Source organism: Tetranychus urticae, chromosome 1, assembly GCF_039701765.1.
Source record: "Tetranychus urticae isolate SD_2017Ah chromosome 1, NJAU_TeUrti_SD_1.0, whole genome shotgun sequence".
Classification (NCBI taxonomy): Eukaryota; Metazoa; Arthropoda; class Arachnida; order Trombidiformes; family Tetranychidae; genus Tetranychus; species Tetranychus urticae.
The window spans coordinates 5,569,122-5,584,562 of record NC_142958.1 but is presented as its reverse complement, the minus strand read 5'-3'; the positions used below and the strand labels follow the sequence as shown (position 1 = coordinate 5,584,562).

The window sequence follows — 15,441 nt, the reverse complement described above, 5'->3', positions numbered from 1 at the left end:
TCTGCAGAATAATGATAAACAGTAAAATTAAAGGATTTTTCATACGACTAATAAGCTTGAATTGACCGCTTGAATGACCACATAATTTTTTAAGGCAAAAATCAATTTGCTAAAAGCTTGAAATAAAGTGTTGATACAAGTGCATTTCAAATAAATATTAGGTTTCCAACTAAGTTCGTTCGTTTTTTTGTAATATTAACTTTCATTAATAATTTTTTACTGAAAAATTTATCTTTTCAGTATTATTTTTTTACCAATGATAGAGAATTTATTGAGCTTTAATTCTGTATCATTTACATAGTTATCAGAATAGAAATAGATTATCAGTTAACAATTTAAATTGATCAAATTTTGACTAACTTTTTTGCGTTGATCGTCGAATATGATCAAAATAAATTTTTTCGATTGCGATTCGAAAAAAATCAAATGCATCAGATAGCTAATAGTCTAGAGTACATATGTATGTAATTTCAAGTCTACATGTTAATCAATGAATTAATTAATCAATGTTCAATTAGCAAACCTTCATTTTTTATTGTCAAATCTAATGTTAAAAATGCATTGAAAATTGGTGAAAAATTAGATTTTCAGCAAAAATTGGGTTTCTATGGATTTTCAATGTTAAATGAATTTTAGGTTTGCATTGATTTATTAATTAACTGATTTATCTACAGACTTGAAATTACATGAATATGTACTCTGAACTATAAGCTATCTGTTGCATTAAAATTTTTTAGAATCGCAATTAAAAAAATTATCTTAATCATTCTTTATGCTCAACCCAAAAAAATTTGTAAAAAGTTGATCAATTTGAATTGTTAAATTCTAATTTACTTAAATTCTGATAATTATGAAAGTTATATCAAATTAAAGCTCACAAAATCAACTATCATGCACGAAAAAATAGTTCTCAAAAGATAAATTTTTCACCGAAAAATTAACAACTGAACTTAGTGGTAAAAAAAGCGAACGAACTTAGTTGGAAACCTAATAGTAATGTTCCCATTTCTGTAGTTTCTTGATGAGCAGTTGTTACATCTCCCATTGATTTTCAATGGAAATGAATTTAATTGCTTTAGTTTCTTCATGAGTGCACTTGTTTGGAATTGAATTAATATCGAAAGACGGTGTCAAGGTCAGCCCTTAGGCCAGTCGAGCGTAAAGGGTGGAGGTATTTCCGTTTCCGTTCTGTGGAGTTGAAGCGTATGTTTTCATACTACTAACTACACTGGAGTTACGCATATTGCTTGCAATCTTAATTGGTGTCTTTTGAATGACGTGCCTCATTTTGCCTCAAGCAAATGATGGGCGATTTCAGGGACGCGACTGTGAATCTTCAAGACAGTTAATTTTACTCATAATAATTATTTTTTCTTTTCTTTTCTCTTTAAAATAAAATGTCAATTTAATTTAAAAAAGTGTTTTTTGTGCGTGATCGCTCTGGAAATTTTCATTTAAGCTTCTAGGTACTTGGGGCTAGGCTATTTTATTATATGTTACTGTTCTTCCTCAAAATATGGCCGGTTAAAAATCTTGAATGAAAGAGTTCTTTAATTAGCTAGGGTCAAAATTATCAAATCATGTTTAAATACGAAATAGCTATTACCAATGTTATATTAATAGAAATAGAACTTACAAAAATGCAACAATATTTTATTGAGCTTTAAAAGCGTTGTGCCTAGGAATGCTTTCCCTTAGTTTTGTACATCTTCGCATCTTTTTATATCTTCAACTATCAATACTAAATATCAATGTAGTCTTTGAATCGTTGTTCAGATCTGTGTCGAGTAAAATGTTGAAAAAGGATTTGGTGAGCTCTGTTCCAGTTAAAATTTTCCCTTTGCTTAGCCCCTTCAGAATTTATTATAAATCTATAGCCTTTAATGGCAAAACAAACATTATTTTGGTAACAACATTCAGCCGAGTTAGAGAGGTTGGAAATCTTTTAAAAGATAATATCTCAAAGTAATGAATCTAGAATTGAATCTGCAAACATGAACAATTTGTAAAGGTATATAAAGTCATTAGCAAATGGATATTAACTGCTGTTACCAACTTTAACCATTTTCATGTCAGAAATAATTCTAGTGATGATTGTGTTAATGATGACAATTTTCTTCCGCTCACCATTTTTTTTCTTCTTCATTGTTGATAAATATTGGATAAACATGACAACTCACTGGTCGACGGACATCAGGTAAAGTTAACCATAAAGGAAATATGATTGGTGCCAAAAGGATATAACTTATCCTTTTATGCCATAAATTTGGCCAAGACAGATCCAAAGGTTCCTTGGCAGTTTCCTCAAGAGACTCTTTCACCTGAATATCATGGTGAAAAGAAAGCAACGAAAAGAGATGAGAAAAAGAAAAAGAAACAGTAAAAAAGAAAAGCCATGGACAGAGAGAAAAAAAGAGAATACACATGAATAGAATATGAATAGAAATAATAAATTAACCAGAATGATTAACATTGAGATTGATGAAATCAAAGTCAACATTGTCTTGCAAGACTCAAGTACAAGAAATAAATGATTTGTGTAACAGAAACGAAAAGAAAAATTGTTTCATTACAATGGATATACAGTTGCAATAAGTCAAAATGCAGTTGATATCAAAATGATATGGAAATGGAGTCTTTTCATCAGTTTTGTCAACCAAATAATAAATCTTATCACGACAAAATCATCACATCACTTAATGAAAACCAATCGGTCTTTTCTTACCTTTAAATTATTCATTCCTAAAATGTCATTCTGCAAATTTTGACCAACTATTAATGATCAAAATTGGCACCAAAGCATCAACTTGTTTTCAACTAAAATGCAACTCAATTAATGACTCGATATCGTTCATCTACTCGACGACTCAATGCTAATTTCAAGTCTTTAAGCGAAAAAATTTTTGTCCAATTTTCTAGCTTTGAAAAGGCAAAGTTGAACGATGTCAAGATGCGCTATTTACATGCAATGATATCATGTTCACCAATCATGTAAAGACAATTTGTATTTGCCCGGAAAGACAAAATGAAAGCGATCATTTCATTCAATGAAAATAATAACAGTAATAACATTTGACAAGATTGTTGTATTTTCGTTTCTTTTTTCACAATTTACTTTACTGAAAAAAAAACATTTTTTTACGTTTTTTCGACCTTTCATTTTTTTCTTACTCTTCAATTTTCATCCATCTTTATCTGTTATTTGCACTTCATTTCTTTTCATTTTTATCGTTTAATATTGTTGCAATTTTGGCAAAACATTTTCTTTAAACATACTAAGGCTCCTCTGAAAATTGCATCAAAAGTTACAACTGGCAAAAGTTGGCCAAGTTTGTTCAAATGTAAGTACAAAAGAAAGTCAACTTTGAATGTTTAGCTTTTGTTGCAACAACAACTGTAGTTGCTCGTGAAACAAAATAAATACACAAGAAAAGCACATTAATATTACCAGCAGCAAAATGAGCCCAGTTTGTACTTTGTTTCAAGTTTGCATCAACTAAGAATCAGTTTATTTTGAATTACTTCACAAAATTTCTTTTCCCTTTTCAAGTTGAACAATTGGAATAAACTTTTTTTTCAGACAAAAAAAACCCTTTTCTTAAAAGTCGACTAGAAAAAACAAAACCTTTTTCACCTCTTTTTTTCGTTGATCATTTTTTTTCTTCACTTTTTCATTCTTTGCCTCCCTTTTGTTTCACCCAAAAACTTGCACTGAATCTTGCAACACGAAACTCACACAAAAACTAAACATTTCCTTCAACTCTTTATCTCACTTATTTACCATTTGTTTCCTCTCTTTTCACCTCTTTTCACCTCTTCCATTACATTTTACAGTTCATCCCATTTCGTCTCACTGTTTACCTCTCTAAGCTACCTGAGAATATACATGTATTTATATCCATTTAAAGCCATTATTTTCACCTCCATGATTATAAACAATTCCTAGGACAATGAATAAGTCTTTTTTTTAATAAAGATAAATTTCAGCATTTCTTTTATTTCAACTTTCTTCTCATTCATTTTCGTTTAACTCTTTTAACTTCCGTCCAAATACTTTTTTCCCCATCAATCCATCTTGTTGACAATTTTATCCACTCAATCACACTCATCATCATAACCATTGTTTTTGCATCAAAATATTGAAATTAATTGTCGACAAATTACACTCTTTTGTTGACTCTTGTTTAAACATCACCAATGATTCATTGAAGGTTTGAACTGGAAAAGGTTATTTGCCGAGTTCAACTTGCAGTCATGATGAAACTGTAACTGTCGAGCAAAATTTTTGTGTTCAATCAATTGATTATACAATTCAAATTGTGAATTTTTTTGTATTTCTTCGCTTTTTTGCTTCTCTCAGGCTTTCCACTTTGGTAAACTAGTTATTAATTTAAGTTTATAAAGACTGACAAGTTGCAAGTTTTCACTTTGTTTTTTTTCTTCATGGGCTCAAATGAACAGAGAAAAAAGTAAAAAAAGATATTCATTTTGATTAAAAGGAAAAATGTTGACAACCTTATCAGCTAATAAAGATGAACTGCTTCGTTTTACAGCACTCCCAGTCAATCCATACAAAGTTACTGACTTTGCATCGGGTAAAGTGATTGTTGCCACATTGGTGAGAAGTGAACCAGTTTGTCTTGCTTGAGATGTTATTGTAGGTTGCTGTTGAAAAAGGGTTGACCTTATTGATAGTGTATCGGCATCGAGATAACGTGATTGCAGTTCAAGCTTTTCTTGGCACTGACTGCACTTGGGTAACTTTGATTCAGCAAGAGAGATTAAAGTTGATCCAAGTGGTGGCAAAAAATTTGCATAATTTTCCAGGTTGTTCATCCTTTTGGTTATACTTGGAACTCGATCTGATGCAACTGATTTGGGTCTATCAGGTTTACAGAGAAATTCGTCAGTCAAAGGGTCAATGGTGTGAATCATCATTTGAAATACACTAGGACGTAGTTTATTTGAATCGATGTTCATTGTTGGTGCTGAAAATTTACGGTCCACCTAATTTGAAAAGAAAAAAGATTTATGAGTAATCATTTTTCAAAGAAGTTTCACCTGTTTTCCGTTTCCAACTTTCTTCTCAATCTCGCCTTTCCACTTTCCACTTCTCAAATTGAAAATTGAATTGATAAGGAAAGTGACGTAGCAATGACTCAGTCCGTCACGATTTATGTCCCGGGCTTTTTTTTAAATTTTACACCTTTATGCAGGTAAAAGCTACAGGTTAATGCTATAGACCTGACAGCCATAAGCTTCTGTAAATGGAGGAATAGTAAGTTCCAACGCTCAAAATCTGAGGTCTGTAGCATTGACCGACAATTAACATTAACTGTTATGCCTGCTAAAGGCGAAAAATGATAAAAATGCTTAGTTCTTCTCTAGCCTTGAATTATCACACTCAAGATTTTTAGGGAAGTCTTTAGACTCAAATCATCTTTACCTAGTCAACACAATGTATTTATCTACAATCAGTATCGTTGATCCCATCCAAAAAACTTTAGTGTAACAATTTTTTGCAAATCAATTTTCTTGCAAGAGCACGGCGTTTCCTCGAATTTGCAACTTTGCGAGGATCATATCATCCAACATGTCTGAGTTATATGAAACTGGCAAGTTAAAATTTAATGAATACCATAGCGGCCGATCACAAAATGGCTAAAAACGTATTAAATTTGATCATTTAAGTCTCATCTTTTCTAGCCTTGGATACAAAAACTTAACCTTTAAATAGGAACTACAGAGACAATCATCTATCCAGGTCAATTCAGTAATAGCATCTATAATTTACATCTCGCTGATTTTCCCTAAAATTTTATTTTTTATACTGTGACGACTTTTTGCAAAAGTATAGCGTCCTCATCAATTGGCAATCTTGCAGGCATCTCATTAGCCAACATGGCTCTACTACAGAGTGGCGAGAAGGTTTATGTGCTTAAGCAATGCCCATTCAATATGCGTAGAAACCAATTTTAATTCGTTTAAAAGCCTCCAGATCCGTATCATCACTACCTAGTCAACACAATGTATTCATCTACAATAAATTACTACTTGGTGTCAACGTCAATAGTGAAACTATTGGGAGGTTTATTAGTCCACGATGGGAAAATATTTTTGAAATATTTTTTCGGCTATTCTACAGAAAAAATGTGTAAGTTTTATTGGCCTTACTTTGATTCACCTGCGTATCATGGCGATTCGACCTTAGCCGCCGAAAGTCGAAAAAGTGACACGTTTCGATTTAATAAATTTTTTTGTCGATTTTTTTCAGCCATATTGAAGTCAAAAAAATACTCCATCGATTGATGTTTCGCAAAAGATTGTGCAAGCTTTCGTTCATTTACAATTCGCGTTCAAAGTTGAGATTTGCACCATTAAAAGCATTTTAATTTGCAAGAAATTCAGAAGTGATTTGATTTGACTTGTTTTTATGGCCATTTTGAAGAGGATACGTTTGCGAGTCGATTGTTGTCCTGGAAAGCTTTTTATTTCGTATCGTTCGTGAAATTGGCTTGAAATTGTAATTCTTAAATTTTGAATGTTTAACTGAATATCTCCTCTTTTTTTACTTTGAGCGGCTATTGTTCAATCTGCGTGATACGCAGGTGAATCAAAGTAAGGCCAAATAAAACTTACACATATTTTCTACAGAATAGCCTAAAAAATATTTCAAAAATATTTTCCCATCGTGGACCAATAAACCTCCCAATAGTTGCACTATTGACTTTGACACCTAGTAGAATCGCAATAGCTTTTTCTTTTTAAATAGGTGTCTTTGAGGAAACCGAATCGGCCAACAAGCCTGTGTTGTATGAAGCTGACGAGGAAGAAGCAGTGTTATGAATAAACTTATTAAATTTGATAATTATAGTCTCATCTTTTCTAGCCTTGAATTAACATGCTTTGTCTTGCGATGAGAATCTGCGAACAATCTCTAAACTGGTCAACTTAATGTATGTTTACCTATTTATATTTATTAATTCACTTGACGTTCTGTTTTTCTAATATTTTTGCATCATTTGAAATTTTCTTTTAGAAATACTACAGTAATTTGGAAACCTTGCGGGGATCGCATATGGAAACATGGTTTTGCAATATGAAAAGGACGATTGAAATTCAAGTAAAGCCTTTTGTCCCAAATCATCTTGAAACTGTTTAACTTGATGTGCGCATATTAATTGATATTTTTTTATTTATTTGATGGAAATTCAAATTCTCTTTTTGAATCTGATTTGCCGAGTAATGAGGATTCACCCGATGACTATTCAAACAGAACCGAACATATGGAATCTGAACCTAATGAAGATACATTGAGACCTATCTTTTTGTGTAAGTTTTATACAAAAGCTTTTGTTAATTCTCAGATATAAAAATTCCTTTCAACTTTCCTTCTTGTAAAGTTTCAGGAATAGCTAGCAATCGTCTGTACCATAATGCCGGTAACTACTGTTGGGAATTTGATCATTAAAGTCTCATCTTCTCTAGCCGTAAATTACCAAGCTTCACCTTTTCGTGAGTGCCTGCACAGTCGACATAGCTCTGCTATATGTAGGTCGACTTGGACTTAGTAAAGCCTTCAGACCCAAATCATCTTAAATTGGTCAAATTAATACATGTATATTCAATTTATATTTTGGATTCTTTCCGAATATATCAGCGTTTCCTACAATTTTGGCAACCTTGCGGGGATCATATTAGCCGGCATAGTTCTGCTATATGCAAAGATCGATTCGGAGTTAATAAAGCCTTTAAATCGAAATCATCTTTGAATTGGGGAACTTCATGTATGCATTTTAGATTATATCTTACAAGGGAAGTATCCCAAACGCCACGACTCAATGTATGTGTAACAGTTTATATTTTATTCATCTGAAGTTCTGTTTTTCTGGTGTTTTTACATTTTTGCAATTTTCTTGCAGAAATAGTAGCCTCTTCAGCCTTGCGCGGATTTTATATGCCGATTCGGCTCTACTATATAAAAATAAAGATTTAAATTTTAGTAAAGCCTTTTTTTCCAAATCATCTTTGAACTTTTCGCCTCAATGTATGTATATTTTATATTTTAAATTCCCTTGACGTTCTGTTTTCTAATATTTTTACATTTAAAATTTTCTTTCAGAAATAGTAGTCTCTTTTACAATTGGCAGCCTTGCGGCAATTGCATGTGTTAACTTGGCTCTGCTATATCAAAAGGGTGATTCAAATTTTAGTAAAGCCTTTCTTCCCAGCTCATAATTAAACTGATCAACGAAATGTATGCATATAAATTTATATTTATTTATTCACTTGACGTTCTGCTTTTCTAATATTGTTGCATCATTTGAAATTTTCTTTTTGAAATATCAGCCTCTACAGCAATTTGGCAACCTTGCGGGGATCGCATGAGGCAACTTGGCTCTGCTATATGAAAAGGGAGATTTAGATTTTAGTATAGCCTTTTTTCCAAATCATCTTTGAACTGTTCGACTCAATAAATGTATATTTTATATTTTTAATTCACTTGACGTTCTGTTTTTCTAATATTTGTAACTTGTCAAAATTTTCTTTCAGAAATAGTAGTCTCTTTTACAATTGGCAACCTTGCGGGGATTTTATGAGCCAACTTGGCTTTGCTATATGCAAAGGGAGATTCGATGCTGCGTTAGTACCTAATGAGGCAGATAAAAATGCACTAGCTTTAATTCGATTTCTTCAATCATTACTACCTCCGTCATAAAAAATTTGCTTTTTGCAAATCGATTTCCTCTATGGTAGATTATTGTTTTGAATAGTTTTCTGACAAGGGATATCCAACAATTTTCACATCGATTGAATCAAAAAATTTCAACTTCAAAACATCCGATTTGCTTGCTATTCACCGAAAAAAGCCTAAACTTTTCTTTTTTCACCCATCTTGACATTGTTCAAATCTAAATACCTAAATTATCACAAAGCAACCTTGTTGCTTGTACATAAGCAACCTGAGTTCATAAGTCGATTTGTACAATGGAAAGGTTCTAGAAAATAAGGGTCAAAGAGCAAAACTTAATCTTTTTACTTAAACTTAGACTTGATACCTTTCTGTGTCTCAGGAACATTTTCTTAGTGCCGTTACTTATCAATAACCATGTACTTGAATTGAAACAACAAAAGTGAGTCAGTAAATTTTCGACTGTGTTAATTTCGAAAAAGTAGTGTTCTAAGGATAGGAAATCGGAATTCAGTTCCGAACTTGCATATTCAAGTTGGTTGACTGCAATAGAAACATCAAAAATTGGTAAAACCATAACTTACAGTATAAGTCGATAGCTGATTAACAATTTTACCGACAGTTTCTTGAGACTCTACTGGAATCATTTTCGGGTTAATTTGCAAATTGTTTACTTTTCCTCGGGAGATTAATTGTTTAAGATGCTTTTCAACCGTTTCATTGTACTTCATGAAAAAAACGTAACCAGCATACCAAATCAACATTAACAATGCTTCATACCTGTAAAGAGATGCAAAAAAAGTTGAAAGGGTAAATTTTAAAGTTGAGATAATAATTAAATCAATTAGACAATTACTCGATTGAGTTAATACAGATATTAAAGTTAATTGCACAAAGGGAGTTGTTAAAAGTAACAAGGTTGACGGTTACAAGGCAGGTAAGCAGGTTGATTGGCAAGGGAAGAAGGAGACTCTATTAGGTTAAGTGTAACTTGGTTGAGCCGTGAATTACCGAGAAAAAAAGTTATTCAACCAATAAATGAACTTTTCTCATTCAATTATGAAATGTAATCTCATCATTCATTTAAAGTAAAAGTTCATCTACAAAACTGTGTAAAAATGGTTAACCTTTCTAACTCTTTGGTTCAATATTTTTCATTTAATCTTTTTTGTTGGCTCTTTCCTTCACAGTTTAATATTTCATTTCATTTTCATGATTGATTCAGCTGTTATTTGAATAGCATTTTTGAATAGTTGAAATTATCATGAAAGAAAGAAAAAGGAAAAGGGTTTGACTGTAAAAATGTATATTATCACAGTTTGTAAATTCCTAAGAGTTTAACACTTTACCAGTAGAGATCAACTTTTATATTCATGGATGTAGAGTGAAAAAGTTGAATTTTTTATTTACTTTGATTTACTCAGGCTATCGTTGTTTGTGTAAATGTTATTTATATAAATATTGCTGTGAATCATTTTCCCTCTTTTCTGGATCAACATTAACATTTCAATGTTATTAGTTTTTATTGTTATTTACCTTGTAATAATATCAAGTTAGAGTTGTTTAAAAAACTAGCAATTTATTGGGGAAAAAGGGAGGAAAAAAAGGTTTCCAGAAGCGAGAAAAAATAAAATTGTTTTTTTGCAACTTTGCTTAATGGATTGGAATTGTAATATGATTTTACTCTGATTATAAATCTCTCTGAACATTAAAAGTGTAATAATCTTGCAATAATTTAACATTTGAAAAGAAGGTAAACTTTCACTCCATCATTATCACAATTATTTTCATGTTAAAATCATTCCCTATTCTGTGTCATTGAGTGTTTATAAACTTTTTATTTTTAAAGTTTTTTGAGTTTCCATTGGCATTTGATGTACTTTCGATTGGAGTAAACTCGATATTGACCCGTTCAAGCTCATTGGAACATTGACTTTATACTTCGACTAGAAAGTTGTTTCAACCCTTGCAAGTTGATACTTCGTCATCACTTTTCACACTGAAATGTCATTGCTATTAATATTAAACGAACCAATGTCATTCATTTTTATTAGTGTCACTCATGTTTCGAGCTGCATCTTTTTACTCATGTGGCATCGTCGAGTGAAGAGGTAAAATGGATCAACAAGAAATGAGAAAAAAGTATGAAAATGAAGAATAATGTAAAGGTTATCAATAAATGTTATCATGCAAATGAGCTCCATCATCATCAACCTCATGAAATAATAAAAGCCAGGGAAATCAAGAGTATCTTTTTTTTGATTCTTTTTGATGAAAGAGATGAAGAGAAAAATCTTTTTTCTCTCTTTAATATCATTTGGTTACCATCAAAACTCATCAGACTTAGCATCATCTTTATCATTACATCTTGAGCTAACCTCAGTTCAACTTCATTAAGAAAGAAAAGAGCAAAAAGAAAAGTGAAAAAAAAGTTGATTCAGTTTCATAAGAATCAGATTTACACTCAAGCTAATCAAAAAAAGAAGACAAAATATCTATCCAATAAAGAGCTCGAATACTCTTTACAACCCAAAAGCCAAATCAATCAACTCTAATCAACATTATCATTGAAATGAGCTTCATCAAGTTAATGAGAGTCGAGTAAAGTGGGTTGATAATCAATCTAATTTTGCAGAGTAAAGAGTTTCGGAGAAAAATTGGAAAATGGGAAAAAAGAAAAATGTCTTTGAGTTTATTTCCAAAAACGATTTGACCATGTTTTAAGAGTTTCTCGAAACAATTCATGATGAGATGGAAATTATTTAAAACTGTTTATCGGTTAAAAGTTTGGTAAGGTTTAAATTTAGCATTTGTAATTTATTGTTGCAAGAAGAAATGATAATAGTAAAGAATGTAAATTGCGTTGGAAAAGACTTGGAAAGACCTTGTTTTACCTTGGACAGAAAAGCTTGTCTTTCCATGTAAACAGGATAATTTTAGCTCAATGATAATTTTTCATTGTCAAAGCTAAAGGTTTATAGTGACAACACTCACTCAAAGAGACACTCAAAGGCAAAAACTTTTGGACACAAGAGTAACAGAAATGTGTGACATGACTTGAGGTTCATCTCATTTCACAAGAATCCTCTACACTTTGAGTTATTATATCATTCGAGGAAAGTGAAAAAAGGGAAAGAATAAGCGCAGAAAGAAAAAAAACAAAAAAAAGTGAACAAAATGTTCAATATATTCCTATTTTTCTCGTTTCCATCTTCATCTTTATCTTTCCTTCGTGTCAAGTATATCAAGTAAATACTGAAAGAGCAAAATGAGGAAATAAAAAAAGGCTAAAGATGAGCACATTTATTTATTACATTGTGGTGAGAATGAGTTATCAAACTCGAGGGAAAACGTTAAACTCCAGTAAACTTGCAGCATTGACTCAACAGAGACAGAAACGTCTATAAAGACATTTTTCTTTGCATTTCTCTTCAAGTGCTAAAAGCGGTGCAAAAATTGTCCAATATTTTAAACGAAACAAAAATGTTCGGAAAAATGAAATTCATCTCAATTTCGCCACAAAATTCATTCAAGAGTCAGTCTGGTAACAAGCCAACACAGATTAAATGTTTGGCAAAATGCTTTTGATCAATTCGAAGAAAATTCAAAGTCAAAACTGAACTTTGTCAAAATCAAGGCTTTTCCCATTGAGAAATGTTCGAAGTTTCACTCAAGCGTTAAACATTACCTTAGCACATACCGGCACTTGCGAAATCTTTTTTCTTGTTTTATCAATCGTTTATGTTGAAAACGATGAATTGGAGATGAGACTTTCTAGCTAAGTAAAGTAAAGTAAAGCTATAAACACTGTTAATCCATTCATTGAAACTCGCGATACGAATATTAGGACTTCAACACCTGAGGTTAGACCGCAAACAAGCGCAAGTGAGGAAAAATACTCACAATACTTGTCGTACTTTGCCTTTCTGTGCATCAACAGTGAATGATGCAAAAAGCCATTTTCTTGACAGTTACTTGTTCATCTTATAATGATTCATAATTGTGTAATAAATATTCATGAAAACTTGCCCTTTAGCTATTTATACAAACATTTAGTTGATGAAAATCAATTAGCGATTAATTAATTGCAGCAATTACTGAATAAAAGTTAAATTTCTTTACCAAAATTGACTCATTCATCATCTAGTTTCATTTGGCACTTCAACTTTTCACTCCTAAATTGTTGTTTTCAATATTTGCATTCAAATGATTTTCATAAAAATTATTTCTGCTCTTGTGCAAAACTTGACCAGATGAAAGCAAATAACATGCAATAACTGTTCAATTTATTGATGACTATTGGTAATGAACAAGGTAAAGTATGGAATGATTATTAATTGTTTGCATAAACAAAAAGATGAGAAGCTATTCCATGTTAGATGAATGATGTTACTTGGACAACGTGCAACTTTGCCCATCAGTTTTCCTGTTTCCCTTTTTGTGTGCTCCAAATCATTATCATTATGCTCATGATGCTGAACAGTTAGACAAGTGGGTTCATGTTTTCATGGTGATAATGGCAACGTGAGTGACACTCAGTACTTGAGGATATAAATGGCAAGGCAATCAGCATTTCAGTATTGCTCTATTAATAAGGAAATGGTAACTTGAGATGAAACTGTCTTTTTACTTTGTCTCTACAAAAGTATCGAGAAGAAGCAAAATAAGTCGTAAACATTGTCATTATCTTTGTAATAATCATTCTGATCAGTGATCACTTTGGATTCCTAATTCTTGGCTAATCTAATGATCGGATTGTCCAAATAAGCCAATCAATACATTGTAACATTATAACAACCACAAGTGTGTCATTGTATCGAAACGTAACTCTGTGAACAATGTTTTTTTGTTTTGAAAAAAAGCAAAACTTCCTTCATCCAGTCCAAACTTGAACTTTTTAATTTGCTAATTATTCAATAATTGATTCCTTTTTTGCAGCCAAATTTGCATAAACCTAAACTTGAAACTAAACATATGTAATTTCATATGTAAATCCTATCAAATTACTGAAGGTTAACCAAAACATTATCATTAAACGAACCAATATAATTGACTTTTCAAACGGAAAACTTTTACATCCAACTTTGACTAATTATTTAATTTTGCATTTAAATATTCCTTAAACAACTTTGCTGTTTTGCCAAAGAGTAACAGTTAAAATTAATTTCCACCTTTTGTCTTTGCTTTATATTGACAAGTTTTTGAATCGGAGGCTTTTAGTTTCGAAAGGTTGAGTTTAATATCGATTTAAACGTCAAATTATCGCGAGTTTTTGTCTTGCAAAAGGAGTCGAGAGAAGATAAAATAATTTTCGTGTTTCTCAAGCAAATGATTAATGTAATGCAATATTTGAATGTCAACTGTTTTTTGACTTTTCCTGGAAACAGCTTTTTTCCTCGAGTGTCTTGCAGTTTAATTCAATGATGGTTACAGATTTTGAAAGGAAGAAACATTGAAAGTAGATAAACTCATTTTCATAATCAAAAAGAGAGAAAAATTATTGAGCCCATGAATAGACATGAATACGGAATGAGTAAACATTGGAATAGACGAAAAAATAGAAAGGCAAATGTCACTTGTGAATGAATTTTGTATATAAAAAGATGTTTTCCTTGAGAGATTTCATGTTTTCTCGTCTTTGATATTTAGTTCTGCCATGTGAAGAGAAACAAATTTGAATATGAAATGAAAGAGAAAAGGGAAATTCGTGAATTGAAATTGATATAAGAATGGAAAAATCGTTCGCTTTCCAGCCATTATCAACATTTTTCCATCAACAGTTTACTCTTTCTCACTCGACCAAATTCATCATCATCATCATCTTTTCACCATTGTAACTGATTCTTGTTTCAAGTTGTTTCAAGCTCTTTATTCACTCACCTTATTAGAGGATGAAGAGCAAGAAAATATTCAGACTCAACTTGGCCTCTAACCTGCAATGCAATTCATCTTCTCTTGCAATAATACAATCATGTAAAACCAAGAGTGACATTCATTCAACATTTACTTATCCAAGTTGAGCTAAACTGTTAGCAAAAGTTTTCAAATGATGCAAAAAGCAAACCATTTTCTTGTTCCTTTGACACAAGAAAATGGAAGCGAAACTTTTTTTTACCCAAACAACAACAGGAAAAAAGAAGTCGAAATTTAAATTTTGTCACATTTTATCCAATACTTATGCACTTTGAAAATTTTCATCCTTTTGTCAACTTACTTTTTGTACTCGACAAACATTACATGATTTATATTTTATCGACTTCTCTTGCTTTCTGCTTTTTCCCTTCACTTTACTTCAACCTCGTATTTGCAAACATTATAATGCTATCTGATTATTAATATTTACCAAGAATCGATTTTCTTTTGCTTTTGGTTCCAGCAAATTTTCTGCCTCTACTTTTTAAACAAAATCAATATCTTTTTTAAATTGTTCAATTTGAAAACTTTCTCACACTTTATTCACTCTTTTAGATGACATTAGCCTGATTTGGTTTCCACTTGCTTTCAATAACCTCAAGAGTTTCACCAAATTTGTCTATTCAATTTGTTTCGTCAGTTGTGGCTTGAGGAGCAAGGTAAAGTGTACTAATTAGTACATTACTGTGTAGAATAGACAAAACTTTTGAATCAAACTTTTCTTTAGCAAAAGATGCTTTGCTTTGCTTTAGATCAAAAGTTGAAAAATTGCAAAAATGAAAGAATCTTACATCGCAATGAAAACACGATTTGTGCAATTTTATGCTTTTGTTTCA

General features: G+C 31.5%; 1 protein-coding gene across 1 annotated transcript in view; it reads right to left on the bottom strand.

Annotated features, from left to right (window-relative positions):
• The window catches only part of LOC107362573 (sodium/potassium/calcium exchanger 2), a 54,304-nt gene that overhangs the window by 12,398 nt on the left and 26,465 nt on the right, over positions 1-15,441 (bottom strand). Inside the window, exons 2-4 of the mRNA XM_025160856.2 lie at positions 9,277-9,472; positions 4,516-5,007; positions 2,181-2,321 (exon numbers count right to left, since the gene is read on the bottom strand). Of these exons, the coding sequence (XP_025016624.2) occupies positions 2,181-2,321; positions 4,516-5,007; positions 9,277-9,472 (829 nt within the window). The remainder of the gene's footprint in view (positions 1-2,180; positions 2,322-4,515; positions 5,008-9,276; positions 9,473-15,441) is intronic.